General features: G+C 38.8%; 1 protein-coding gene across 3 annotated transcripts; it reads right to left on the reverse strand.

The window, feature by feature from the left end:
• On the reverse strand, window positions 1-27,841 carry RECQL (RecQ like helicase). 3 transcript variants are annotated; one of them, XM_050968700.1, is made up of 16 exons: window positions 27,753-27,841; window positions 25,977-26,074; window positions 24,370-24,445; window positions 22,705-22,902; window positions 21,444-21,623; window positions 20,560-20,666; window positions 19,438-19,636; window positions 18,269-18,435; window positions 17,008-17,089; window positions 13,896-14,044; window positions 13,686-13,803; window positions 8,393-8,531; window positions 7,508-7,602; window positions 3,612-3,831; window positions 2,033-2,162; window positions 1-648 (listed from the first exon to the last, which is right to left on the reverse strand). In XM_050968700.1, the coding sequence occupies exons 3-16, from the start codon at window positions 24,383-24,385 to the stop codon at window positions 478-480; spliced, it is 1,971 nt and encodes a 656-aa protein (XP_050824657.1). In that variant the 5' UTR covers window positions 24,386-24,445; window positions 25,977-26,074; window positions 27,753-27,841; the 3' UTR covers window positions 1-477. The 3 variants fall into 3 exon arrangements, with proteins under 3 accessions (XP_050824657.1, XP_050824669.1, XP_050824662.1); XM_050968712.1 differs by lacking the exon at window positions 27,753-27,841 and adding an exon at window positions 27,679-27,696; XM_050968705.1 differs by lacking the exon at window positions 25,977-26,074.
• Between the last annotated feature and the right edge of the window lie 56 nt (window positions 27,842-27,897).

A 27,897-nucleotide genomic window follows, 5' to 3' on the forward strand; every position in this document is an offset into this window, starting at 1 on the left:
TGTTGTGTATGTGAATATATACTGTTTAGTTTGCTTTTCCCCATCATTAGAAGGAGTGTAACTAGAGGGTATAATGAGGATGCTTTATGTTTATATGAGTTTTAAGTGCATTACTACAGTATATTTTACTATCAGACATTGTGTGCTTTGTAAAATAAAAGAGGGTTAAAAAAAGCAATATATACAGAAATGATCTGCAGGAGACATCAGATATGGACTGATTATTTTGAGGATAACCCTTTGTTTCTCCATTGTCTACTGAACTGCATGATGCCAGTTTTTTGTCTGCTTGTATGTTCAGAAATTGCATATATTTGTTTTTTGCCCAACCTTTCTGATAAACACACAAATCCTTTGCATTTAAAAGAAGCAATTAATAAAATACAAATTATATTTCTGCACTGAGTTCTCAAAGAAGCAGAAATGGTGGGATCCTGGATACATTTTTCATTGTAAAATTCAGTACAGGACTACCAACTAGTCGTCATCATCCTCAAGCTTAAGCTTCTTTGCTTTAGGTTTGTTCTCACAATGACGCCGATTCTGTGCTTTTGTCTTCTTTGCAGCAGAGTTTTGGATAGTCTCAGAGATGTCTTCTCGTATGTTTCCACCAATCCCTCCAGAATTAGAAGACTGAGGAGATTTGACCTGTGGATCATAAACATAGCTCAGTTAAGACAAACTCTCTTTCTCCTTCCACAATACATATTGAGAACATACTATAATGATCAAGCCTTATTAAGGGTGATGCAGAGATGAGTTCTTTTTGTGGCCATTGTTCTGCTCCTTTACAACAGCATCTGTGAGATGTTCCTGTGGCATGTCCAAATTTCTTCAAAAGATAATGCACACAGGGCAGCATTAACAGTGTATTATGCCCCACATTACCTACTACATTCAGGAGAATGATGCAGCTGAACCTGAAATACTCCTTAAAAGGCAGTAACATCTATGATAAATACATATGATGTAGCGACGACACATTCTATTAAGCTGCTGTATGTAAATACTTGAGATTTTCAGACTAGTCAGAGTAATTATTTCACACATCCAAATGACCAATTCCTGCTAACAATAAAGCCAACATGGCTGTTGAGCAACCAACTGCAGCCTCATTAGAGGTGATCAAGGATCCGATTCTGTAAACTTTTGCTCACGTGGCACAGTTCTTACATGAGCAAAATGTGGCAGGATCTGTACCTATTTTAACTTTATGTCCAAATAGCTATAGAATGTAAGTGGTCCCTAATTTTATGGAAGTGCCACTCTTGTTAACCTGTATTTTAATTGGAAATAGAGAGGCAAGTTAAAATAGCATTTACAGACTGCTTCAGTTATATTTAAATAGTGACTACAGCAACAATTCTTTTAAACAAGTCTAAACACTGATCCAAGTTCTTGTTACATAACAAGTTGTTAATCCCTATTACCTGAACTAAAACTGATAGCATTGCTAAGGATTTGCATAGGTGTAACTGGAAAGAATATGTTGCTACAGCTACATAGCTTTTGACTTCTTATTGTCAAAAGGGTTTCAAATATAAATCAACATCACTATAATGCCTAACGTGGAATCCGTAACTTATGAGAGCTGTAAGAGACACTTCACAGTGACAATTGTTAAGTCTTGTGGTTTAATATTACCTAGAATTATATTCTTGCTGAAATAGGAGTCTAAATGCATTCATCACTCATGTTAATTCCATTGTATTACACACAGGGAGAATGAGTAAATCTGCTCAAGTGAAGGTAAAGAGAACACAACACTTCTGAACTTTTTTTTTTTTAAATATGTACTGAACTTTTTCCCCCCTCCTCCTCACCCTCTTACATTTTGCATCTTAAGATGTGTAACTGGAAAGACACTACTGCCAAAGGATCAAAAGAAACATATTTAATGAGGCAGAGGGGGAATACACTGAGGAAAACATTCTTAAATTTGCACATAGTAAACAGGCACTAACCAGCTGTGGAAAATACTAATGGAAAATAATCATATAAGTAGTCAATATGTATACACACACACAAATACCTTGTCAACACTTTTTTTGTTTGATCTCCCTTGCATGGTGATAACATGTGCCTCATTTTTCAGCAGAGCAGCTTTGGGTCCTATTTTCAAGTAGGATATTGTAGCAAATGCTGTGAAACTGAAGTCTTCTCTGCAAAAGTTAAGCCACAGTCAGAGGAAAACACTGGAAACAAGAGTAGAGTGGGCAGAATAGATATAAGGAGGAAAATGTGGAGACATTTAGGAACTGTTCTGAACAGATGCCCCACTAATTCCTTGATCCTGTTGCACCTATGCAAGCAAATAATCAGTAAATTCAAATGGGAGTTGGCAAGATTGGCTCTTACAGTGGGCACTTTATACCTTATTTCATTTTGCTGACTTTTCAGCACTACTCTTTGGTCTAGTGGGGATCAAATAATAGGATATCTGGACACTAAGCAAGAAAAAAAAAGGAATATTTTGACTCAGTCAACCTTCCTGTCCACTTAGGCTCATAAAGGTCAAGTGTGTAAATCTTTTGCCATTTTTTGTGCATGATAGAAAGTTAGGACCATGGGATGTCAGAGTCCCATATATTCAGAGGTCCTTATTTTGAAAAGAAAGCAGCACACATACATGGAATAGCAGTGTCACTTTCATTGTGTTTTCTTAAGTCTCTCATGCCACAGTAAACCCCTAATACTGCAATAAGTTCTGCACAGGCAACCTTCTTTGCCCATCTCATCTCACTGCAGTCAGTGTAGTGCTGCACAAGTGCAGCAATCAGTTTGCTTCCATGGCACTTGTTGCAGGATTGGGGACTATCATTAAAAAATGTAGTATTTACTCCACCCCCAAAAAATAAAAAAGCTGCTTTTTTTTAAAACTACAAAAACATAAAAGTGTTACTTTAAACCACAAATTTCTATTTTTTTTATTTTCAACTTTTCTGTCTTAAAAAAGAGAGATTATTTTTCAAGAGTAAACAGAAAAATAATATTCTGTGCAAACTTTTTATAGCCAGATTAGCAGCTTCCGAAATGAAGGAATTGCTAAAACATCCACTACTGTAATATTATACCAAAACAGCACTGTTGCAGAGATAATAGTACAGTAAAAGTGTTATCGAGCATGTTGGGGGAATGGGAGTGCTGGTTAGTCAAAAATTCAAGTTAACTAAAGAGTTATACTACCAACGGAGGGAGAGAGTTTGGGTGCAGGAGGGGGCTCAGGCAGAGGGTTAGGGCACGGGAGGGGTTTCAGGGTGCCAGATCTGGGAAGCACTCACCTTGGGTGGCTTCCCGCAAGCAGCGACATGTCCCTCAGATCCTAGGCAGAGGTGCGGCCAGGCGGCTCTGCACACTGTCTCTGCCACAGGCACCGCCCCTGCAGCTCCCATTGGCTGTGGTTCCCAGTCAATGGGAGCTGCAGAGCTAGCACTTGGGGCAGGAGCAACATATGGAGCATCAGGGACAACTGGACACCTGGCAACCCTATTGAAGATTTGTATTGGGAGATATCAGAAATGCCCGTTTCTAGGGCTTTCTGGTTGGTAAAGTGCCGGATAACACAGGGTAATTAGTAGATTTCAAAGGAACGAATGAATGGTCACACATACTTCAGATACTGCTGCAGAATGAAATGGGCAATAATCCTCTCCAGTTCATCACGAGGGAGTGTTGGAGAAACAACATCAGCCACTCTTAACTTTGACACACCTTTGCCCAGCCAGGCATCGATTAATTTCAGTGGAGTGACTTTTTCACTCATCTTATCTGCTTGCTCTAGTATTTTGATTAGATCCCTGCAGTATCCCGTTACATCCATTCTCTCAAACACTACAAGGAAAAGAAGAGGCCTTAGTACTTCAAAACAAAGCAACCTGTGCCAGAGGTGTTACTTTTCAATAAATTATAATAAACAATTCTATACTGCTGTAATCTTCGAACTCAGATGTTTGAATACTACATGATAATCACAAATCACATTTATGCTTGTACTTAACCATTTAATCTCCAGTCCAGAAAAGACTTTCATATATGCTGAACTTTACACATTGAATAGTCAATAATTTTAGTGGCATTACTCAGAGCATAAAGTTAAGCATGTGCTCAAGTCTTTGCAGCTTCAGGCTGGTTATTTTGTCAGTCATCTGAAACACTGATATACTATTGAAGCTTTTAGGATTAAAATTCTACCTAGAATTTGAGACCGTTCCCAGCTACCTTCTAATGGGAATAAGAACACCACTGACATTTCAAATAATAAAGCTGATACATGTAGATAGTTTTTTAAAGATGGATTTCATAGTAGCTTGTCATGAATAAGTCTCCTAATTTAGGGTAAAAAGCAATTTAAATCTTATTTGAATGTGTGGCGTGACTTTAGTGTTTTTGTTATTTGTGGCATTTTGCCGACCCACAAGCTAGGTAATAGATTATTTGCAACTGGGTTCTCTCTCTCCACAGTGGTATTTATTCTGAAACATTTACAGAGCAAAGTAAAGTTATTTATATGCTGTAAAGCTCTGTATAAGACATTTCTTGTCTCAATGAGTTTACAAACTAAAGACAGAATACACTTTTTTTAAACAGAAAAAAGTCTCAAACAAATTTATTCCAATGGGAAAATGGGTAAAAATGGCTATGAGACAGACTGTAACAGCATCCAATGTGGGTCACTGAAAGGAGTGTCTTTTTCACAGCAAGTTGCACAGACCCCAACCTAATGCTACTAAGGTAAGTTTCCCCACTGGCATGACTGTCAGAAGTCTGAGAATAAAACAGCAATCAGACAGGTCATCCTTCAAATATTTTTCACGGACCAGTTCTTATTAGATACAGGTCCAAATGAAAACCCAGGATCTGAATATCCAAACTAGGCTTATGTTCAGTTCCAGTCTAAACTTTACTGTTCAAACCTCATCTCTAATTATTATCTAATACTTCAATACTTACAAAAAAAATAGTATTGCATACAAGCAAATTCTAAACATTGTATCCCAAAGAAGTAATTCAAAAATCTTCATACGTGTCTTTCCCAGCCCATCATATGAAGAAAAAAAAATAGAGAGTGCACAGGGAAGGAATGTAATCTAGTGATCAGAGTTGGGGACTTGAGAATCAGGATTCCCTGTGCTTTACTCCAAGCTGATACTACACAGGGCTACTGCGATATTTTAGATCACTCTGAAATCTTTGGATGACAGGTGCTATGTAAATGGTAGGACTGCTGTGTTTGGATTCCTTCCTTGAGTACTCTTTGTATTCTTAACATAATTACGTTAAAAAAAACATTATTAAGAGATTGCAAAGAAAAGCACTCAAAAGTTACAAAATGCCAGAATTAAAATTGTCTGTAACCTTCGTTCTGCCCCCTTGTGTACATGTATGACTGTTAGGGCTGCAGATTTGTCATGGCACTTTTTTAAAATCACAAATCAGAGTTGTCACAGTTAATTTAGTAAAAGTCACAGGTTCAGTGACTGCTCTGTGATTTTTGATTAAAAAAATGCCCTGACCAATGAAATTCAACTATCCCGCTTCAAAATTATAGTGTCCCAGTGCCCTTGTCCTCCACTGCCTCCTTAACCCACCAAAGGGGCACCAACTGCTCACAGCAGCACCTCTACTGTGGCACTACAATCATCATCCTGGGCTGGTGAGAGGGGGATCCTGGGAAGCGGGCCATGAACCTGCCCCACACACCCCTCAGGCACAGGTGGCAGTAGCTTTGGTGTCTTGCAAGGCTCGGTTTGGCTCACTACCCTGGGTGTTGTCACCTGGCACTCAGGATGACAGCACTGCTCAGGTTTGGCTCTTCCGGCCCTCTGTCGTGACTGGCTCAAATTTGAGTGAATGGTGCTGCAACCCTGTGCATCTGGTTGTAACACCACTCAATCAGATTTGGCTCGGCCATCCCCCCACTTGTCACAGTGAGGTGGCAGGGCCAAAACGTGAGTGGCACTGCAATCTCACGTGCCAGCCCACAACGCCCAGCCCCATAGGATAGGACCTGCCACTGCAGGGTGAGTGCAAGGTGGGCTTGCTCTCCAACCTCTCTCCTCCCCCCTAGACCCACCAAGAACCTTTCCACAGGGTAGTCAGATAAGCCACAGTATCCATGAGTTTTTCCACCACCACGACAAACCTGTAGCCCTAATGTGATCAGTCTTTCAATACATGATCACACACTACTTTTCCCATAGAACCCCTGCCTCATTCAGTGCAAAAGTAAAGGAGTAATTGTAGGTTGTCATCCTCTATGTGGACCAGCACTAGAGGGGGGAATGACACACACACTTTGCCAGTGTGTTTAATTGTTGATAGCAGAGGAATGGTGAGATACTGGAGTCTTTGATTCTAATCCAGGCTCTGAAAAACAGCATGCTCTAGTGGGCACAGACCCTTCTGCCTGTTCCTCCTTCTGTCCCATCCCCTCCAACCCGTCCCTATCCCAGTCCTCTCTCTTTCCCAACCCTGGCTCTTCATCTCAATCCCATTTTCCTTGCCCACCACAGTCTCAATCTGCACTCCTTAGACCTGCCTCCCCACCATCCCAATGCTCAGTCTCCATTCCCAGTCAGTACCAAACATCTCAACTCCCAGTTTCTCTCTCTTTCCCCACCCCCACCAAGCACCATGTCCCAATCAACTCCTTTCCCTCACCCCCAATCTCTATCTAGTCCCCTCTGCATTTAAATCAGGCACCTTTCTCCTCTATGCAGCCTGGGCACCAGCAGAGAGCCATTGAGAGCACAGCTGAGACAGCCTCCCTGCTCTCAGTTCCAGAGCCTGGCCCAACCTCAGTCCAGAGCAGCAATTACAGGGAAAGTCCTTTTGATCATCCACAACCCTGGACTAGACCATGCTCAGCTGCTCTGTGGGGATGACACATGTGCAGTTTGATCACACATAGGAGGCCTGGGGGCTGGAACACCCAGCGCGAATGGAATCTTCAGAGATTTTAGCTGCTGAATGCTAAATAGTCTCTACATGTGTGACTTAACTTTTTCAAAGAGATAAGACAAATTTGGGCAGATTTGCACACGGATGGAAAAAGGCACATCTGACACAAAAGCTACCCCTGGCCAAATTTCAAGTGCCAGCTGCAAAGCATTAGGGCACTAGAGCTTCTCAAAGAAAAGGACATCGGAATATATTTCAACATGGGCAAAACAACATGTTCTCTCTTAGTCTAGTTCTTGAAAAAAGCTGAACTGTTTTGGCTGAAATTTAAAAATTTAGCTTAAGGAAGACACCCAGCAGCACAGAACATTTTGGCCCAAATGGTTAAAGTTAGGCAAATTTATAAGCAAATGAAAACAGAGTCTTGCAATGGGAAGTGCTGAGCAACCTTAATAAATAGGCAGTGCTACTAGCCTGCCTATATGATTGACCTATTAGTTAAATTCCCCTTTCAGAAGGCTTTAAACACCTTGTCTAGACTGGACATTTCTTTGAAGCATATAGTAACCCTACTATCTGCTTTCAGATTAAACATCAGTTTACTTACAAAGCTTCTCTCTACAGCAGTTATCACACATTTTGTTGCAGTTTGCAGAATCCCACACTTCATCAAAATGCTGAGCAATCAATACACGGCGACACCTGAGAGTATAGATATATTTTTAGAGATGAGGCAAGAGTAAGAGGAGATTGTAAAATGCAGATGCACATATATATTACATTAAATGAATGGTACTGAGAAAGTGACTTAAGTGATCCTACCTGGTCTCAAAAAAAGAAAAAGAGGTCACTCAAGATGTACATAACTGATGAAGGAAATACTGTTTTACACACATATCAATATCTATGGCATTCACTGCTATGACTATTGTTGACTGAACAGCCTATTTAAATAGGAAAGATTAGTTACATGAAAACGAACAGCATCTGCAATTCCAGTAAGTAGGATGAAAATGACAAGGACTATTGATTGTTAGATTAGGCCAAGAAGATTTTCCCCTACCCTTGCTGTACAGTATTCACTAACTGGCCAAGAACATTGTCAAGGGCAGGAGTTCCACCTTCTTCTGAAGCGTATCAGATTAAACAGGATTTTGATCCAGTATGACTATTATGTATTGATATCTCAAAAGCAGAATGTTCCAGTACATACACTGAAAGGGGCCTGAACCTATATGCTTTTGGTTGACTTGTATTACAGCTGTAATACTTTTACTTCTTCTGTGCACATGTTTAAAACAGCGAGAGAGAGAGAGAGAGAGAGAGAGGGAGGGGAGTAAGTTGACATTCTTATTTCATATGCTAGATAAAATGTGATGAGCTTCAGATATGCAAATCCTGGCATATGTGACTGTTCCTTATTAATATTTATAAGCATGGAAGAAAAGTTAAGTAAAAAGACAAAAACAATCAGAAAGCCAGAATAACTTACTTGTTCATGTTGTGGCAGTAGGATACCATATCATATAGTTTCTGTTGCCCCACATTCTCCATCACTACCATGCTGCTGATTCTGAATATATCTCCAAAACCATAATATAAAATGCAGTCAGCTTTCTGGTCATCTCGACCTACAATGCATTTGAAACACCACCATTTAGAGTTCTCATTTAGACTTTTCACAAGTTAGGAACAAAAAAAGAAATGTTTTATGAACATGCAACTGTGACCCAAGAACTAATTAATGCCAACTGACAAAGGAATGCAGAGGATTTACAGGAATCTCTGGATTCTGTATGCACATTCTGGTTCCAAGAATGTACAGTGAGATCTCAAAATGAAAGCCACTGTCACACTGGTCATCCTTATCACTGTGAAATGTACACAGATACTATGTAAGGAGTTATGTATATACACACACCCTGAAAAATATGCTCTCAAAGTCTATATCAAGGAGATTGCCTGACAGACTGGAGATGTCTATCCATTTACATGTAAATTGAGCATCGTCCCATTCACAATAGGTCCCCTTTCACCAACCTGAAGTGAATGAAAATGATGGATTGTAAAATGAACTAACAAGGAGAGGGAAAAAGTAGAGGAAGAAAACATTATCTTGAGGTTGATATCAAAGTTTTTCTTGAATACATCTGGGGAGACAAAGGGGATGCCCAGTCATCCTCCACTGAGAGAGTAAAAAGACAGCATTTTGCTTCATGAAAAAGGTGTCTCAACAGGCTTGGTTGAAAATACTGACAAGAACTTTGAGTGAAATAAACTTCTTTAGACAGATTCATCTCTTCATTTAGTCTCTAGAACAGGGGTTCTCAAACAGGGGGCTGGGACCCCTCAGGAGGTCATGAGGTTATTATATGAGGGGGTCGCGAGCTGTCAGCCTCCATCCAAACCCCGCTTTGCATCCAGCATTTATAATGGTGTTAAATATATAAAAAGTGTTTTTAACTTATAAGGGGAGGTCGCACTCAAAGGCTTGCTCTGTGAAAAGGATCACCAGTACAAAAGTTTCAGAATCACTGCTCTAGGTGTTGCAATTATGTTTTATATGTAATCATTTCCAATATTCTTACTCACCATTACCTGAATCTCCATAGTTTGATAAACGTATTCTTCTTTTCACTATAAATATATCTAAGAGCTGTGGTATTAAGCCAAGTGTTGGGCCTAAACTGAATCTTATAACTGGTGTGCACTGTTCCCTTGGGACTAGCAGGATCAGTAATTCTGTGAGTGTTTGGGGACAAGAGGCTGGAGGCCACAGGGAATGCTCCAAGCATTCGGGGGTTGGTGTGTACCCGTCGCTACCTGTACAGAGAGAGTGAGGTCTGCAGAGGCCTGGAAGACAGTGTTTGTGCTCCCAGAGGCTGTTGGTTTCAGAGCGCTGATCCACAGCAGGCAAAGAAAGACTACTTTATGCTAAGAGCAGGTAGCCCTCACAACCCTGGGTACTCCTGGGGAGCATCAAAGCAATCACACATCACATGAAATGAAACGAATTCTGCCCCTATATACTTGTATGTGTGCAAACAGGCTCCACATCTGTATGACAGAGAATATGGCATATGCTATCAACTGAGAGAACTTTAAGATGTTAATACCACAGAAAGCTTAGGAAAAGAAAGATGAATTTACCATATTCTTATATAAATAAAAGATACAGATGATTAACATTTTGCTCCTTAATCAAAAACTGCCAAAACCAATCTATTCTACTCTGCAGAACTTAAATTTAAGGCCCTTTTATGGCTTAAGTACAGTCTTAATGTGTACATAGGAAGTCAAAGGAAGCAGAGATAGGCAAGCACTGGTGCTTATGAAAAATACCTCCCTAAAAACATGCATTGACATTAATTCAATTCACACACATTTTTATATCAAACATTTGTCACCTACACAATTTCAGCCATTTTATTAGGCCTCCAAGAGGGCCAACAAAAGAGAATTTAGTACAAAGGCAGCTGTTTAACTGCCACTACACCTCCTGAGCTACAGAGAATCAAATCCTCAAGTGTTGCTATCACATTGTGGAAATACTCTAACAAAGCATTCTACTGAACAACAATTCTGCTTTATCTAACTAGGATGAGTGACAATTTTTCCTTTTGATTTCTGGTAGGACTACGTACTGTTGGGTGTTCTCATGCACTTGTCTCCCATTCCCATAAGGTTGGCAAGGCCTATGCAGCTGGAGTAAATGCACCCCACATGGAAAAGTAAGTCAAATCAGTAGTAACATGAGCAATGGCATAAACTTTCATAAAACAAGTTTAAGTAGGTGTAAACAGCACTAGTGTAATGTGAATTTACACTAAACATCCAGGAGCAGCAGTTAGAGCCATTAACTGGTGGTCCCTACCTCATCAACTTTATTTCATCTACATCATCATCCCCAACACTACCTGCAAACAGTTCAGTACTAGTATAAGCAGATGCAAAATCCCATTGATTTCAGTAGAAGTTGTGCCTTTCTTACGCCAGTACTGAAGCTGATGCCTAACTACATATGAAGAAAAGGCAGTGTTCAAATCTCAGTCAATTGCTTCATGACGCCCTCAGAAACCTTCCATGTAACTTCAAATCCTGTCCCTGAGTTTGTGCATTACTATCGAGCCAAAGGAAAACCAGCAACTGTCCAGTCTTCCAAGATTTGAGTATCACTGAGTTTTCCTCAGCTTATGCTGCTGCATTCTCTCTCTTCTACTATGTCACTATTCCCTCTGAATCAATATCTAACCAATGCTACAGCAGGTGCTAAGGGGTATTTCTGTAGGAGATGTCATTTTTCAGATAAAACAAAACAGAGGTCTTCACTATTTATGGTCCTGTAAACATTTTTTACCTGTAGTGTACTGACCAAATTCTAACCAACCAAAATTCTCCCTGTAATTTTAATTAGCTAGGATGGTATTATTCACTTTTTGCCCTCAGATGATGTGTAGTGTTGGTGTGCACTGGTCAACAGCTGATGCTCTATACCCAGTAGGTGGCTGCAGTTCCATATGAAAGAAATGAATCTCGTAAACAGCTCATAGATCACTTAAGAGAGAGTTTAGGATGAAAACCATGATAAAAGACATGGGTCAAACATCCAAGTAAAGTTATACAAATAGCACACATCTGATCAGCTAAAAATCTGCATATTATGAAGTAATTTTGGTAACAATGGGTGTCACAAAACAAGAATCGGCTAAAAACCAGAAGGCAGAGGGACAGATTTCCATTTACATTAAGGCTCTTTTACACCACCCTGGCAGTGTAAAAAGCCCATAAAGTGAGTGTAAATGTAGTTTATGCCCACTTTAAGACCTCTTTAATTGCCAGAATGGTGTAAAGGGGCCTTAAGTGTAAAGAGAACCAGGCCAAAAGCACAACACATATTAGCATAAGAACCATCATATTGGGTGAGGCCAATGGTCCACCTAGTCCAGTATCCTGTCTTCTAACAGCAGCCAATGCCAAGTGCTTCAAATGGAATGAACAGAACAAGACAATAATCAAGTAATCCTACTGTCCACCAGTCCCAGCAACTGGCACTCAGCAGCTTAGGGACACCCAGAGCATGGGACTGCATACCTGACCACCTTGGCTAATAGCCACTGATGGACCAAGTCTCCTTGAATGTATCTAATTCTTTTTTGAACTCAGTTATAGCTTTTGCATTCACAACATCCCCTGGAAATGAGTTTCACACATTGACTATGCAGTGTGTGAAGAAGTACTTCCTTTTGTTTGTTTTAAACCTGCAACATATTAATTTCATTGGGTGACTCCTGGTTTGTGTTATGTGAAGGGGTAAATAACACTACCCTATTCACTTTCTCCATACCATTCATGATTTTATAGACCTCTATAAAGAGGTGACTAAGGGGGGGTTCTTAGTCACCTCTTTTCCAAAAGAATAGTCCCAGTCTTTTTAATCTCTCCTCATATGGAAGCTGTTATACCCAGAATCATTTTTGTTGCCCTACTCTGTACCTTTTTCATTTCTAATATATATCTTTTTTTCAGATAGGTCGACCAGAGCTGTGGGTATATCATGGATTTAAATAGAGGCATTAGAATATTTTCTCTTTTATTATTTATCACTTTCCTAATGGTTCCTAACATTGTTACCTTTTTTGACTGCTGCTGCACATTGACTAGATGTCTTCAGAGAACTAGCCATGACGACTTCAAGATCTCTTTCTTGAGTCACAACACCTAATTTGGACCCCATCATTTTGTACATTTAATTGGGATTGTTTTCTCCAATGTGCATTAGTTTGCAGTTATCCACAATGAATTTCATCTGCCATTTCGTTGCCCATTCACCCAGTTTTGTGAGATCCCTTTGTAACTGCTTGCAGTCAGCTTTGGACTTAACTATCTTTAGTAATTTTGTATCTTCTGCAAACTTTGCCACTAGTCTCAGTACAGGTCCTGGTAGGACCCCACATTTAGCTCTCTCCATTCTGAAAACTAAACATTTATTCCTATCCTTTGTTTCCTGTCTTTTAATCAGTTACTCATCCATGAGAGGATTTCTTCTCTGTCCCATGATTGTTTACTCTGCTTAATAGCTTTTGGTGAGGGACCTTATCAAAGGCTTTCTGAAAGCCCAAGTATACTATAGCCACTGGATCACCCTTTTGTTGACCCCTTTTCAAAGAGCTCTAATAGATTGATGAAGCATGATTTTCTTTTACAAAAGCCATGTTGACTCATCCCCAATAATTATTTTCATTTATATGTCTGACAATTCTCTGCTTCATTACAATTTCAACCAATTTACTTAATACTGAAAGTAGGCTTATTGGTCTGTAATTGGTGGGACTGCCTCTGGAGCCTTTTTTAAAAATTGTCATCACATTAGCTATCCAGTTGGGGCTGAAGGTTTAGTTGTCTTTTCTTTCACTTATATTGGACTTGGAGATCTGAGGGAGGACCTGGGCTCCCCTACCAACTGCCCTTGTTGCAGGAGGGGCATAAACTTCATTTCCACCCCACTCCTTTCAGTGTATAAGGAGTGTCTATTCCTTATACACTCTAGAAAGGAGAGGGTAAGGATATTAAGAACCCTGCCATGAAGATAAGCTACATACAAGAATTAGGAACTGGACTAATGGCCTTTCTCACTGGGAACCATGAGACTAGAAACTGGGTGTGTTAACCACTAGGCCGCCTGGCCCTCTGCGAACTCTATTACAATGGCATAACAACGAACACAAGATTATTAGTTTATGGAAGTCTATTCCCTTTATCAGTAGAAGTCAACTTGTTCACAATACCTGCACGTCCACTCTCTTGATAGTAGTTCTCCATGGATTTGCTCATTGAATGATGAATTACAAACCTCACATCTGACTTATCAATTCCCATGCCAAATGCAACTGTTGCCACTACGACCTGAACAGAAGTACAACCATTAAACCATCAGGATACAGATCTATATAGTTATTTAAGTCAGATAATTCTATAGAAATAATTGTATACCTAACCTGTATTTCATTGGCTGCCCATCCCTTGTGAACTTTGGTCTTATCTTTGGGCTCCAGATTTGCATGGTAAGCATCTGCCTTAATTCCCAGTTTCCGCAAACTAATGGTAACTTGCTCTGAGTCCTTCTGTGAAAAACAGTAGATAATTCCTGTACCAAAGAAAAAAGAAAAACAAAAAAACCCACTTTATGGCAATGAAGTGTTTAAACAAATGTAAGTGAACTTCACGTTTGTGCAAGGTGCAGGATTAAATGGCTTGAAGATAACATCCCCTGTCTGTCCAAAGGAACTGACAAAACATGAGGAAAGTGTGCAAAACTTCCCAAACACTGGGGGACTCAATAATATGCTTGGCCATGCAAAAGCAGAAAAAGCAGTACAGTCTCCGCATCAATTCCAATTTTGGACACTCTGCTTAGATAGCAATGGTATCTCCTTATATACCATTTATAAAAACAATGTAACAATACCACCACGGTCTTATATAGCACTTTATCAGTAGACTGTAAGGTGTTTTACAAATGAAGACACTATCATTAGCTCATTTTACAAACAGGAAAACTAAGGCACAGAGAGGGGAATTAACTGCCCAACCTCACTTAGCAGGCAGGTGAAGAGTATCATAGCTAAATACAAGATTGAACAGATATTTTAGCATTCAAGATGAAGTGGCCATTAATGCCTGTGTAGTCACAGGACAAAAAGGGGGGCTAGTGGGTTATAGATTGTTGTAATAAGCCATAAATCCAGTGTCTGTCTGTATGGTTTTTAGTGGCTAGCGAAGTTATGAATTTAAGCTCCCTGGCTCATCTTTTGAAAGCATTGTGCAGGTTTCCTTTGAAGACGAGGACTGATGGCCAGATATAGAGTGATCACTTTGTGAAAAGTATCCATCCACAGGTGATAAAAACACCTTGTGTTTTATCATTTTACTATAAGAGTTCATTTGAGAGCGTAGCAATTGTCTGGTTTCACCCACATCATTGTTTACTGGGGCATTTAGTGCCCTGGATGAGCTCCATCACATGTTTTAAGATCCATGGCTCTTGAAAGGTGTGTTGATCATTGTAGCAGTGAACACAGGTCTGCAGCTTTGCATCTCTTGTTCTGGCAGAGTCTGGTGCCGCTTTGAGACTGTGTGTCCTGGTCTGTGGGGAACTTGCCTCTGCTGAGGAGCTTGGAGAGGTTGGTGGGTAATATGAAGGCAAAGAAGGGGTTCCCCATACTGAAATAAATCTTTCCTGAAGTCCCTCCTCTGGCCTTCATGCTCTTACTAAAGACATCGGATTTATTACAATAATCTGTAACCCCCAACCTTCTTTTTTTGTCCTATGACTACAGGAGGTCTAAGAGACCTTGAATGGTCTCTTTGTGCGCTTACGCTAAACTCTCTAACTGTTCAATCTTGTATTTAGCTGTGACATTCTTAGTACCTTTCCCAGACCTGAAGAGGTGCTCTATGTAAACTCAAAAGCTTGTCTCTCTCACCAACAGACATTGATCCAATAAGCAATATTACTGCACCCACCTTGTCTCTCCATTTTCCAAAGCGTTTTCATTCTAACAGGGTATTTCGCAGCACCTTTAAATTGCTTTCATAATAAAGCTCAACCTATTTTAAGCTATCACTGAAAGGAACTTCAAAATTTTATTATTATATGTATTGGAGTAATGTCCAAAGACGTAATCAAGATCAAGGATTAGGCACTGAACACACACAGGAAGGCACTGGCCCTATTCCAAAGAGATTACAATCTAAATAGACAAATAATAAGGGACAATACAATGTTGGAACTACATATCTTGTTACTTTTGTTTTGCTTTTAAATTGGGATGCTTAATGGAAGGGGTCTTCTGATAGTGATGAGTTCTCCACACATTTTGGGGATACTTTGGAGCAGTTCCATAACATAGGAGGTTGCCTAAAAAGAAGGTCTCTTGTATAGCTTTCACTGGACTGTATGCTAATGGTTGGGTTGAAAAGAGAAAGTCAGGTCACCATAAATGGAATGTGATATATTCTTTCAGACCATCTTAGCAGCTTTGGACAACTTTTCTAAATTCCTGTTGCCGAGCCCCTCTCTCCTAGCTACTTTTTTTTTTTTTTTTTTAAATAATCAGGAATTTATCCCTAGGAAATATCAAAGTGATTATTAGTTATGGATAAGAGCTGAAATTACGCAATTCAGACAGCTGCTCCTGGGGCCTGGTCTGAAATTGTACCGATAGAGGTATGTAATACTTTAAATATATAGATCCCATATTTTCAATATTTACAAGTCAAACATTTAATTGTGAAATCTGGATACAAGGTGGCTCTAACTAGACCTTTAACCAAATTAAAGAAGTTGATCGGGTAACAAAATGTTTAATTTCTAAGATATATACATTTTTTATTAAAAAAGATGTCAATAAAAAATACAGCTAATGAAAAGATGGGAGAGGGATTTGGACAAATAAATTGATCTGGAGGAGTGGGTCTCTATATGGGGGAGGGGATATAAATCTCCAATTTATAAAAATTACTGCATGAATGGCATTTCACTCCAGTTAACATCCATCATATTTTTGTTACCAGGTAGGTGCTCTGTTGAGAGGTTGAAGGGAAAATTGGAACATACTTGCACACATGGTGGTTGTGTTCAGGAATTAGATTGTTTTCACAGGAAATTATTAAAGAGAATCGTCTTAGGACAAAATGCCAGCTTCCAAGAGATCCCAACCTGTCTTATTTAATGCTCCAGTAAAGGATCTATGTTTGACACAGAATTAATTCATTTTTGACTGTTAGCAACTAAACTGTGTATTGCACGTTATTGAAAATGTGTGGATTCCCCACCCTCCCTAGAATTGTGGCTTTGTACAGGGAAAGCTTTCCTCACCAAATACGTACACAAGAGATGCACCAAGAGGAGGATAGCTATTTAGAATTTTTGGTCATAGTTTTTAGAATATTCAGAGGAGGAGGGCTCCCCAGCCAGCAACCTTTAGCCAGGTTCTTTGAATATTAACCTGATCCCAAACAAGTGATATACCATCTATTATGTTACTGTTTTATTGTAACTTTGCCTTAAACAAAAAGTTAAAAAGCATTAGTTTTTATATTGTCTACCTGAGAGCCCTTTGTATCTTCCATTGATGATCTTAACAACATCCTCAATGAAGTCCTCACTGTTTGAAGGTTTTTGACGAACCTGAAAAAAAAAAACCACACCCCCCCCCCCCATATTGTGTATATTAGCAAAGAACTCTTAAATGGCCATTCAGCCAATTTGCTATATTCCTATTACTATACTCTTCCTAATACAGTAAACTCATCTACTCTTCCCTTTGACTAATTTACTCTTATTCTACAGTGTAAAGATCCATCACAACTAAAGAGCTCATTCAAAAGCTGTCCAATAAAGAATGTGAAAGGAACCACAGAAGTTCCCAACTTTTCCAGACAATTACATCAGTTTTCTAAATTAAAATACTGGCTGTAGCAGCCAGTGCTTGCCACCTGCCATTCAATTAAGAACATCCTAGTCTGCCAAACCCCATTCTCACAATGTATGGAGCATCCCAAATTCTACTAAAGGCGAGAAGATACAAAATTTTAACAAGATATTATGGTGAAGCACCAAGGCCCAGCTCAGAAGCTAGCTCATTAAAATAGGAAAGGATTGCTTCCAATATTACTAATCACAAAAGCCTTGAGTTCAGTACCAGTACACAACTCCCAGTTCCCAGCTACTGTTTAGAATCAAGCTGGCAAAAATTAGTTTGAAGTAAACTTAAAAAAAAAACAAAATGACCATCTAAGAAATAAGCAAAACAGACTAAGAACACAAATACTTCGATAACAGGGAGTGGGATGGGGGAGGAGGAGATGACAATCTAATTGTTTAAGATAATCTCTTAATATTCAGGGTTATTTTTGTCATACTCCTGAGTTTCTCCTGTTTTGTTGAGTTTTCACCTCCCCCACCTCCACTTCTCTGTCATTTCCTCAGATAGAAAAATATTCAAGAGAACTCAATCTGCCAGAGACTTAGCTTGGAAGGATCCTGTGGGAATTAAACATTTCCAAAAAACCCAGAATAAATTTAGCTATTATTTGTCCTCAAGGTAAATTAACTATTAGAACACTATCTTCTGGCAAATAAATCACCACTACAGAAAGGAGAATACTCTCAAAGGCACCTGGGGCAGTTAGGAGCCAGACTCTGAATGAAATCATATAATTGTTGCTGGTGCTCTCATTTTGTCCTAGAACTATAGAACTTCCAGAAGGCGTAACATACCGATTGTTCTGTGTTTGTACAATGGTGTCATGGTCCATAACAGGGGCTCATAGGTATTACTTCAAATCAAATCAAGTCAATACATACCTCATAGTAAAGATTGGGCCGATTGAAAGATGCAGTAAAGGTAATGCATTTCTGAACACACAAAATTTTCTGAGCATCCTTCAGAACATGACTTGTTGCAGTTGCAGTCAACCCAATCAATGGAGCATTGGGAAATTGTCGTTTTAAGATACCAAGTGACTTGTAGTCTAAATAAGAATAAGGGAAAAAAGATTTGGTTTCTTACAGCACCAGTTATATATTAATACATCAAATCTGCAGCAACTTAACAAGTAATAACAGAACTAGTTTACAAATCCAAATGAAGTGATCAGCAGGCAATGCCATATTGATATAGTGGAGTGACTGGCCTTGTAATAGATTTTTACCTGAATTCAGAATGTACTGTTTATTAAAATGTATTCAAGTTAAGAGAATTAGAAAACAAAACTAACATTAAAAAACCTCAAACATTCATAATTTACATTTTGATTTGTGTCACTTCCAACAAACAACTGCTGTCATTAGCAAAAAGAGATAAAGCCCATTATGTGTAATTTGTAGGCAATACTTTCTTTAGTAAGAAATTTAAAAGAAAAGTCCAGAAAAAGTTTAGTAGATGATACTGTAGTCATCTGTACACTGAATCACAAGTTCTCTCATAGGCTGAGAAACAGCATTGATAAAAACTAGTTTTATGCAGCTGACCAGACATGAAACCAAAATGCTGCATGATTTTTCTTCTTGTAAATGACACTAGAGGTGACTAAAGTGCATTCCATGAAAATCCACCATGTAGCTATGGTATTTTCACCTTCAATACAGAGGTATTAAGCACCATGAAGAGAGTTACACAGACTTGTATTTTCCACAGGAAGCATATCTATATCAGAGATGACAGCCACAATCTGTTCCACTTTATGCAAATAAGGTGCAACTCACAGTCCCCTGGAAAACTGCCAATGTAACCCACAGTTAAATGTCCCTGACTTAAACGAACTTGGGCCTTTAGACAAGGCCATAAGTTATTTGTGAATGGTACCGAATTAATGAAATTAAAAATCTTTGAGCCAATGTAAAAGTATTTTCTGTGTTGTGTTTTGAGTATACACTTCACTATCAAAAGAAAAACATTTCCCTTCATTTCAGGCTTAACTCATCATTTATGCATGCTTGAATAACTTTGCATACATATTTCTGGATGGGCATACCAGGCCTGAAGTCATGTCCCCATTGACTACAACAATGAACCTCGTCCACAGCAATACGAGTGAGTCTCCCTGCTTCATAAGCTTTCTCCAGTTTTGACATAAACATTTTGCTTTTTGCAATCTTCTCTGGAGTAACATAAATGAGTTTTAGCTGCGAATTCTTATCCAGCATTTCGGTGTGAACCCACTTTACATGTTCCTGTTAAAAAACAAAGAAGAAAGCTGGAAATGGACAAACCAGAATATCATACTCCTGCTCCTTAGTTCTAGATGCACAAAACACACCACTACACCCAGCATATGACTTTTGTAGATACACATAAAGTGATTATATTTTAAAAACAAATAAATATTAGCATTATTTTAGAAAAAGGAAGTAAATATACTCTGAATATTTATACTGTATTATTTAGGGTGTTTATTTTCTTTGTAGAATATCAAGTGCCACCCACATCTCTGCTGCTACGTTTCGAGAAAATATTCCTTATGCAAAACAAATATCCCAGACTGTAATCTTTACTATTAGATTTTTGGAGACATTCATTTTTGAAATTTGTTAAACCACATCAAGCCATTAATTCATTAGGTCCAGTACCCTGCCTCTGAAAGCGGCTACTATCTGATAATAGTTACCAAAAAACTACACACCCACACACAAAATGCAGCTAGTCATTTCCATAATGCCATATCACCAGGGAAAAAAAATCCTTTCTGCCCTTTGTGGCAGTTAGCGTATACCCAGAAATAAGAGACTTGATTCCATGTATATGAGTCTGCATTACTAAACATATTACTAAGTAACACAGTAATGTCCATCTTCTTTTAAATCCAGAAATTTAGTATTGAATATGTGCATAACTTGCAAAATATTTTTATGTCCCTAACGTAGTCCCACAAAATTCTATTCACTTCATGCAAGGTTTTGGCTTGTTTTATTGGTTTTAAACAGGATTGCAGTATATTCGATTTAGATTAATAATATCATGGTAAGGATTGGTAGGAAAATGTCCTTTGGCTTATAAATTTTCATTCAATCATGCAAAGCTGAGTTAGTCAATAATATCCACATAATGTTCATAAACATGAATAAAGGTAACAATGTCGCATGGCAGTTAAACATACCTTACTGCTTGAAGCATTTAATAAAGTTGCAGAAATTCCCAACTGTTCTAAAACCATTAGCTGATCTTCCATAAGTGAGATCAAAGGACAGATCACAAGTGTGAAACCTGAAACAAATAATCATTCATCTTACTTATCTAAAATATTTAGCTCATATGATTTCTCACTAGGGACTGAATTGAAACAAATAAACTCAGTTGCAACAAACAAAAGCACTAATACATCTAACCAAAGCAGGCTGGGTATACAGTGGCCATGTACTAAACAATGCTAAGCAACAAGTTGGCCCTTTTGTAAAAAATTGCTTTTTTAAAATCCAAGGCCAATAAAAATGGTTTCACAATTAAAAAAAAAAATCCCAATAAAGCAACTGTTGTTAAAACACATTCCTCTGCAACATCTGAAATAAAGCACTTTAGCACTAAGAAAGTGAAATTGACTTAAAAACAAAAGCTAAACTGGCTTCAATGATATACATTGTACAAACTGAAATTCAAGAAAAACAGAGCAAATTTAGTGAGGAAAAAATTTGATTTTTAATATCTCACTTTTAATTAGCTAAAGAGGTTAGGACCTAGACAAAGAAATTTGTTTAAAATAAGCGTTTGCAAGATGTTTTATGTTTTTAAGCTGACAGTGTCCCTTTAAAGTGAAATACAGAGAACTAGTAGAAATATATTTCTACAATAAGTTTGTCTCAAAATTGTTGCTCTTTCCTCCCATTATTGGGAATTATGTTCCTTATTCCAAATAATACTTAGCGTTAGATAATTTTATTTACAGTAAAAAAAAAAATATAGCATTACATCTCTACAACTAACCATACAAAAGAGAAAACTGAAATCCATTTACTGGTGCATGACATTTATTCTCATATACTGTACCTTCAGAACATACTGCAGGTAACTGATAGCACAAACTCTTTCCACCTCCAGTAGGCATGACAAGAAATATATCCTTTCCTGCCATTGTAGCATTTATTGTTTCAAGCTGCAAAGACCTAAACTTCTGGAGTTTAAAGCTATTACGAAGTGCAGCTTTGATCTTCTCACACCATGGGAAGTCTATAAAAAGGAGCAAGCAGTAAAAATACATTTTATAAGTTAAAACAACATAAAAAGGAAAGGCAATTAAAATATAGAAGCAATTTTTACTGAAAGTAATGTGATGTCACATCAGGCCAAATTTTCAAAAGACTTGAAAAACAGCACCCATAAGATTTGCACGTATAAACTGAGGAATAGTGTGCATAAGTCTATGACTTGCATAAAAACATTTTGCAGATACTTTGAAAATATAAACACAATATGTTGCCAGGCTTAGAGATTTAGTCACCCTGTAATGTGTATTAATGCTCAAAAAAAGCAGGCACACACTAAAGTACTCTAAAATGTTAATCCTTAATTCATAATATTAGTCCAATGAATGTAAATGGAAAAAAGCATTATGCCTGGTATTCAATGTTTACAGGATTAGGCCCTACAACTGTACCTGATGCTTTCGTTATTTTTCAGGGTGCTCTTAAACCAGTGTTCCTCCAAGTACAAGGCAGAGAAACAAGCAAATCCAGAGAAAATATACAAGGAGAAATTTTTTTTTTCCCCTTTTACAGCCAAGCAGAGCCAGAGTTTATTTACCTGACCAAAATTGCCTTCATTATACCAGATACGCTCAAAGACGACAATGGATTATGTGGTAGAGCTGGGGGCAGAATCTGTCCCAGGATACTTAACAGATACCCCCCCACACCAAAAAATGTTTTAACTTTATATTCTAATTAGTAACTTCAAGTTCCCAAATGATGATTCCATAACAAGCAAAGGAGAAAACTGATGATAATCAGTTCTTAGAAGAATCTGCCCAGCATAGCCCACTTCAGTATTCAGGAATATCTGAGCAAGCAAACATAAGCTTCACTCTAAATGTAAGGCAAACCAACCAACCAAGACAACAACAAAAACTTCTTAGCAAAAGGAACTGGTACAATAATAAAATTATCCATATGGAAATCAAAAAGCAACTCCTCATGAAACACAGGTGGGCCAAAATACCATACTCTAACTTTCATTAGCTCACCAACATTGATAATTCTTGGTACATTCTTCACATTAAATGGTAAAGATAATTGAATTTGATTTTGTAAACCTTGTTTGTTCCATGCCTCAGCTGAGGTTTCAGTTTCTTCACTTTCCCCAGCCTCTGAATCTTCTGAAAATTGTTTTATTTTATTCTTTAACACCGTCTTCTTATGTATAAGCTCCTGTTGTCTTTCGAGAAGTTCCTGAATCTGGATTTCTACTGCCTGCAGCTCACTATCAGTGGAAACCAGCTCCTCCTTTAGCACTGAAGTGAGAGAGGGAGAAAAATATAACATTGTAACATGTATATTTTGCTAATTACAACTTCAAATCACATTAGACATTTTGCATTCAGTGGTTGACAACAATCCAATCTACAATCAAGAGCGTCTGGAAAAATGGAACTAGTACTCTCTTAGCTATTTGACAAGCCTCTTGCTGAGTTTAAAATATTTAATATTCATGAGGTATTCTGAATGTGTAAAATAACAAATATATTAACAAACCACAATTGTAATTAATATTAATAAACCACTACTCTTCTTTGCTGCAACTTAGGAGAAGTCTGCCACACTGTGATGATGGATGATTAGCTTGGTTGTTGTAGAAAAATCATGTCATAGTGTAACTTTTGAGAGACTATATCCACCTGGGCACAGGAATGGACTCAGATTCATAGATTTCAAGGACTGATGGGACCAGTGTGATATAATAAGATCTTCTTCATCTTGTGATCCTATAGTCAAATTTGGCCTTGACCACTTTTAGTACACAGGGATGCATGTTAGCACCGTGAAAATAGCATTAACATGCTACTTTCAAATATTCCAAATTGCGTGCACAAGCTCTGTCCAGCTGCACAGTGAAAAGTCTTCATATCAGGAACAATATTAATTCCACTGAGGACAGAAGCAGGGGAAGATAGGGGAACGTGCTAAAATATATAGACCACGCTCCTAACTCTACCCTGTGTCCTGATATGTCCCTCCTCAGGTCTAGAAGTAGAAGATCTGCAGAGCATGAATTCTGCATAGGTTTGCAAGCACAGCAAAGAAGTCACAGCTTTTTAGGAGTACAGCTTAAGATATAAATTTGCTTCTCTGTGTCTAAGCACACTAGGGTGAATTCAAGTCAAGTGTTTCAGTATGTGGCTTCATTGCATTTGCCATTTAATGGACTAAATTAGATCATGCATTCTTTAGATGAATGTAGCAATATTTCTGAAACAGTTTACAGTCCCATCAGATAACTACACCAACATATTTTTTCAAAAATGTTATGCTTTGATCCAAAAATAGCAACCATGATAGTTCTCATGCACTGCAGCTACAGTAAATCTGTGTATCAAAAATCCTCATTGCAGATTTTCTGGAAACAGAACAAAACATGGAGGTTTTCCTTCGAAAATACCCTAAGGAACAAGTCATGTTACAGACTAGTGGCCTGTGAAAGATACCTTAAAAAAAAAATTAAAACCACTTTGAAATTGTTAGAAGCCAGGAAAGCTTTTACAAACTTCTGTGTGTACAGCTACAGAAATGAAAAAAGTTTCCAAAATGAAATATGGAGGAAAATGTGATTTAAAAAATTATAGCAATTAAAATCATTTTCAACCTGAAGAAAACAGTTGTTGTTGAGGCAACAAGCACTGAAAACAGAGTTTTCTAACAAATCTGATGAAACCAGTTAAATGGTGGTGGAATGAACAGTTACCATCCTAATTTTGGTTTACCTGAAATGGCTGACATCTTCAAAGTTGAAAGGACCCGTCCTTTATTAATAAATGTTGCTTAAGCAAGCAATTCTCTCTAAAAAAAAATTAATATATTTTATTAAAAATCTCTATAAATTCATTAGACTGTAGTAAAGAAATGGGGGAAATTCCATAAGCTGATATATCTTCAAGCTACACAGGACAAAGCATTATACAAATATATCATATAGAGAAATCCTCCTATGGCAGGGAAACGACCAGAGACCCTCCATAATTTCCATGGTATTATGAACAAAACAGTCAAGCTTATTAACGGGACATCATTTAGTACTTTCTTGTAAAATCACATTGAATATATTACATTAAATTATATGCCTGTAATTCCACTCTGTTTGCTAAATACCAATCCAGTTTTGTACTAATTTTTGAGATCCTGTCAGTATTCAAAATCCCCACTAGAGGGCATTACACATTTCCTTCAACAAAAAACACACTCATGTTAACTTAAATAAATTAATTCACAGGGAGACGTCAATGACAGGATCCCTAGCACACTGCCAGACTTTCAACATAAGTGACTCAGGACCCAAATTGGCAGAACAAGTCCCACAGAAGTCAGTGGAAGTCTGTCATCTCTATTAATAGGCATTGGAGCATGCTTTAGCACAACAAAACAGAGAGCTGACTATTCATAAATGCAACTATAAGAATATCACAATTAATTACATAGTGACCTGCTAAAAAGCACTGAACCATCATGATGGGACTTATGGGATTATGTCTGTTATTCTATAAGAGTTAGAACAGCAGCAAAACACTGTTCAATATATTAAGTTAATAAATATTTGTGTATGATACTCCTTGTATTGCAGTATGATCTTCACTGTATTACAGTAAGAAAGTAATACAAAATTAAACAAAACATAAAAATATGACATCCTCTGTTACGTCAGCAGGAACACTGATTTGGAGAGAGAAAAAGGAAAAATCCCCCAACAGACTTCTATTGTCACTTCCTAAACACTGATCATGAGATAACAACATAACCGATGAAAGGTCCAGCTAAAATACTTTGTTCTGTCAGAAGATGGAGTCAGAATAACTGAAAGGAGCTCTGCCATGGACAGAATCACACAAATTATTGCATATATTACTCATTTCAGAAAATATTTGGCAAGATTAAGCTATCTACTATATAGGACAGGTGGCACTGTTCAGAATCCACTATATCTGATCACAAGTTCGTGAATCTGAAAATGACATCATCAACGGGATAACCTCCCTTAATTTTTTATGCAAGTGAATTTGGTAAAGTTACCAGGCTGGCAGCTCTGTAGACTGAAGTACCTAATTTATCCAAATGACAGGAATAGAATGAGCAGTGGCAATGCAAGCATTCCTACAAATGCTATGCCAAGGTTAAACTGAGCATCCAGCTCTATGAGAGAAAGTTCATTGTTCATAATGATTCAGTCCTTGGCCTCTCTCTGCTGACGCTGCCAACAAGTGCACCAATTATTAGTGGCTTTTTCTCTAATGCAGACACTAAGGAACTGAACAAAGACCACTGGCTCATTTCACATAGGTCACTGAACAATCTTCAGATAGTGACTGGTTTCACTTACCAAACTTGCATGGATTCAAGCCAGCAGTCTAGAGGTGACAAGCTCTGTATCTCACTTGCCATCCAGTTTTCAAAATAAAACCTCAGAAAAGTCAAACTCTAAAATGAACCATGATGTTAGCAAAGCACAGCAAAAAGCTTAAAGTTAGATCAACTAAAGCAAGGCAAGCTGTGGCTTATCAAGCTGCGTTAGATAATTCAACAATAAAAAAGCAAGATGAGATATTCAGGATCTCATTAAAACGCACAGGAAAACAATCCCAAGCTCGCAAAAGTTAAAAAGCATGCAGAAGAACAGAGTTATGAACACCAGAGTTAGGAACTGACCAGTCAACCAGACACCTCATTTGGAACTGGAAGTACATAGCCAGGCAGCAGCAGAGACCAAAAAAAAGCCAATACAGTACAATTTTAAATGTAAACTACTAAAAAATAAAAGGAAGGTAGTTTTTTTTCTAATAAAGTTTCAAAGCTGTATTAAGTCACTGTTCAGCTGTAAACTTCTAAAACAGCTATGACATTTTGCTTAGAATTAAGAACATTTCAGAGTTATGAACAACCTCCATTCCTGAGGTATTAATAACTCTGAAGTTCTACTGTACTTAAAATTAACTCAATATAAGTATCAGTCAACAGCAAATAAAAGGAGTATGGCAAGTGCAGCAATATCATCATGTCAAGAGATTTAATGACCACGTCCAAGGATAAAGAACGTTTTTAAAAGAGAAGGAAAGTGTTAAATTACATGCTCCACCCTGTAGAGAGGCACAGTCAAACATCTCAAATAGGCTAAGCAGAGGCAGAAGATGATTCAGCTGAGTAGAGGATGTTTATACGGAAAATGTGCATCTGGCAAACTGTACCAGAATGCTCACATAGTGATTCATTGGTGAATTTCCTTAGAAGAGCGATAGTTAAAGTCAAAAGCAGACAGAGCATATGACAAGCCACAAAAAAAGGGAAGGTGAGGACTAGGTGGACAATGCCTGTCCAACCCAACTAAGAATTTACTGAAGCTGGAGGTAGTGAATTGTTCTTTAGCAATGAAGTGGTGGGGATGTTTTTGCATATTAGACATTCATACCGCTTTAAAGACCACCACCAGAAAAAGGTATTAGTCCAGGGAAGTCCTATGGTTCTGCGTTAGACAGTATAGGCACCGACACAGTGGGTGCTCAGAGGCTGGAGCACCCACAGAAAAAAAAAATAGCACAGACCCACAGATTGATCAGCTCCTCTCACCCCCCCTCACCTCCCCATAATCAGGGTCAGGAGGCACTGACAGGAGGGGGAGGACCAGGGGTGGAGCCTCAGGGGATGGGGGTGGCGTTGGGGGCAGGAAGAGCAGGGTGGGGTGGAGCCTTGTGGGGGAAGGAGTGGAGCTGGAAAACCCCAGGGGAAAGCTGAAAGTCAGGGCCTGTGTTACACAGGTCAGACTAGAAGAACACAGTGACTCCTTCTAGCCCTAAACCTCTGTGCTTGGGGAGGGGGGCGCTGAGAGGGAATTTCCTCAGCTTCTGTTTTAGTCCGTCACTGAACAGCTCTTGACCCAGCTCTAATACCCCGCCCTGCCACTTCTCTCCCCCTACATCTCCACCCCTCCCTTTACCCTTCCTTCCCCTGCTCCCTCCCTGCGTGGCACACGGGGGGTGAGAGAGGGATGATGCCCCTGCTCCTCCTATCCCAGCCCCACGTGAACTCACCCCGGCCCTTCCCACGCGCTGGGCTCAGCCTGCCCATCCGAAGCCCCCACCCCGCCTGCAGCCGTCGCACTCACCTCTCGCTCTCGGCGGCGGCAGCAGCTCCTCGGTTTCCCGCCCGCGCGCGCTCTTCCCCGCCCTTTCGAAGGCAGCCGGCTCCGGTCTCTACAGAGCGCGCTCCGCTTGGATTGGTCCGGCTGAGCCCCCGTAGCGCGAAGGCCG

Source organism: Gopherus flavomarginatus, chromosome 1 (assembly GCF_025201925.1).
Source record: "Gopherus flavomarginatus isolate rGopFla2 chromosome 1, rGopFla2.mat.asm, whole genome shotgun sequence".
In the NCBI taxonomy this organism is placed as follows: domain Eukaryota; kingdom Metazoa; phylum Chordata; order Testudines; family Testudinidae; genus Gopherus; species Gopherus flavomarginatus.

Coding starts and splice junctions, on each gene's coding strand:
- RECQL (XM_050968705.1), bottom strand. Junction 14,045..17,007: donor AAGATACAAAGGGCTCTCAG/GTAGACAATATA, acceptor TCTTTGGTACAG/GAATTATCTACTGTTTTTCA. Junction 8,532..13,685: donor TCAAGAGAGTGGACGTGCAG/GTATTGTGAACA, acceptor AATGCATTGTAG/GTCGAGATGACCAGAAAGCT.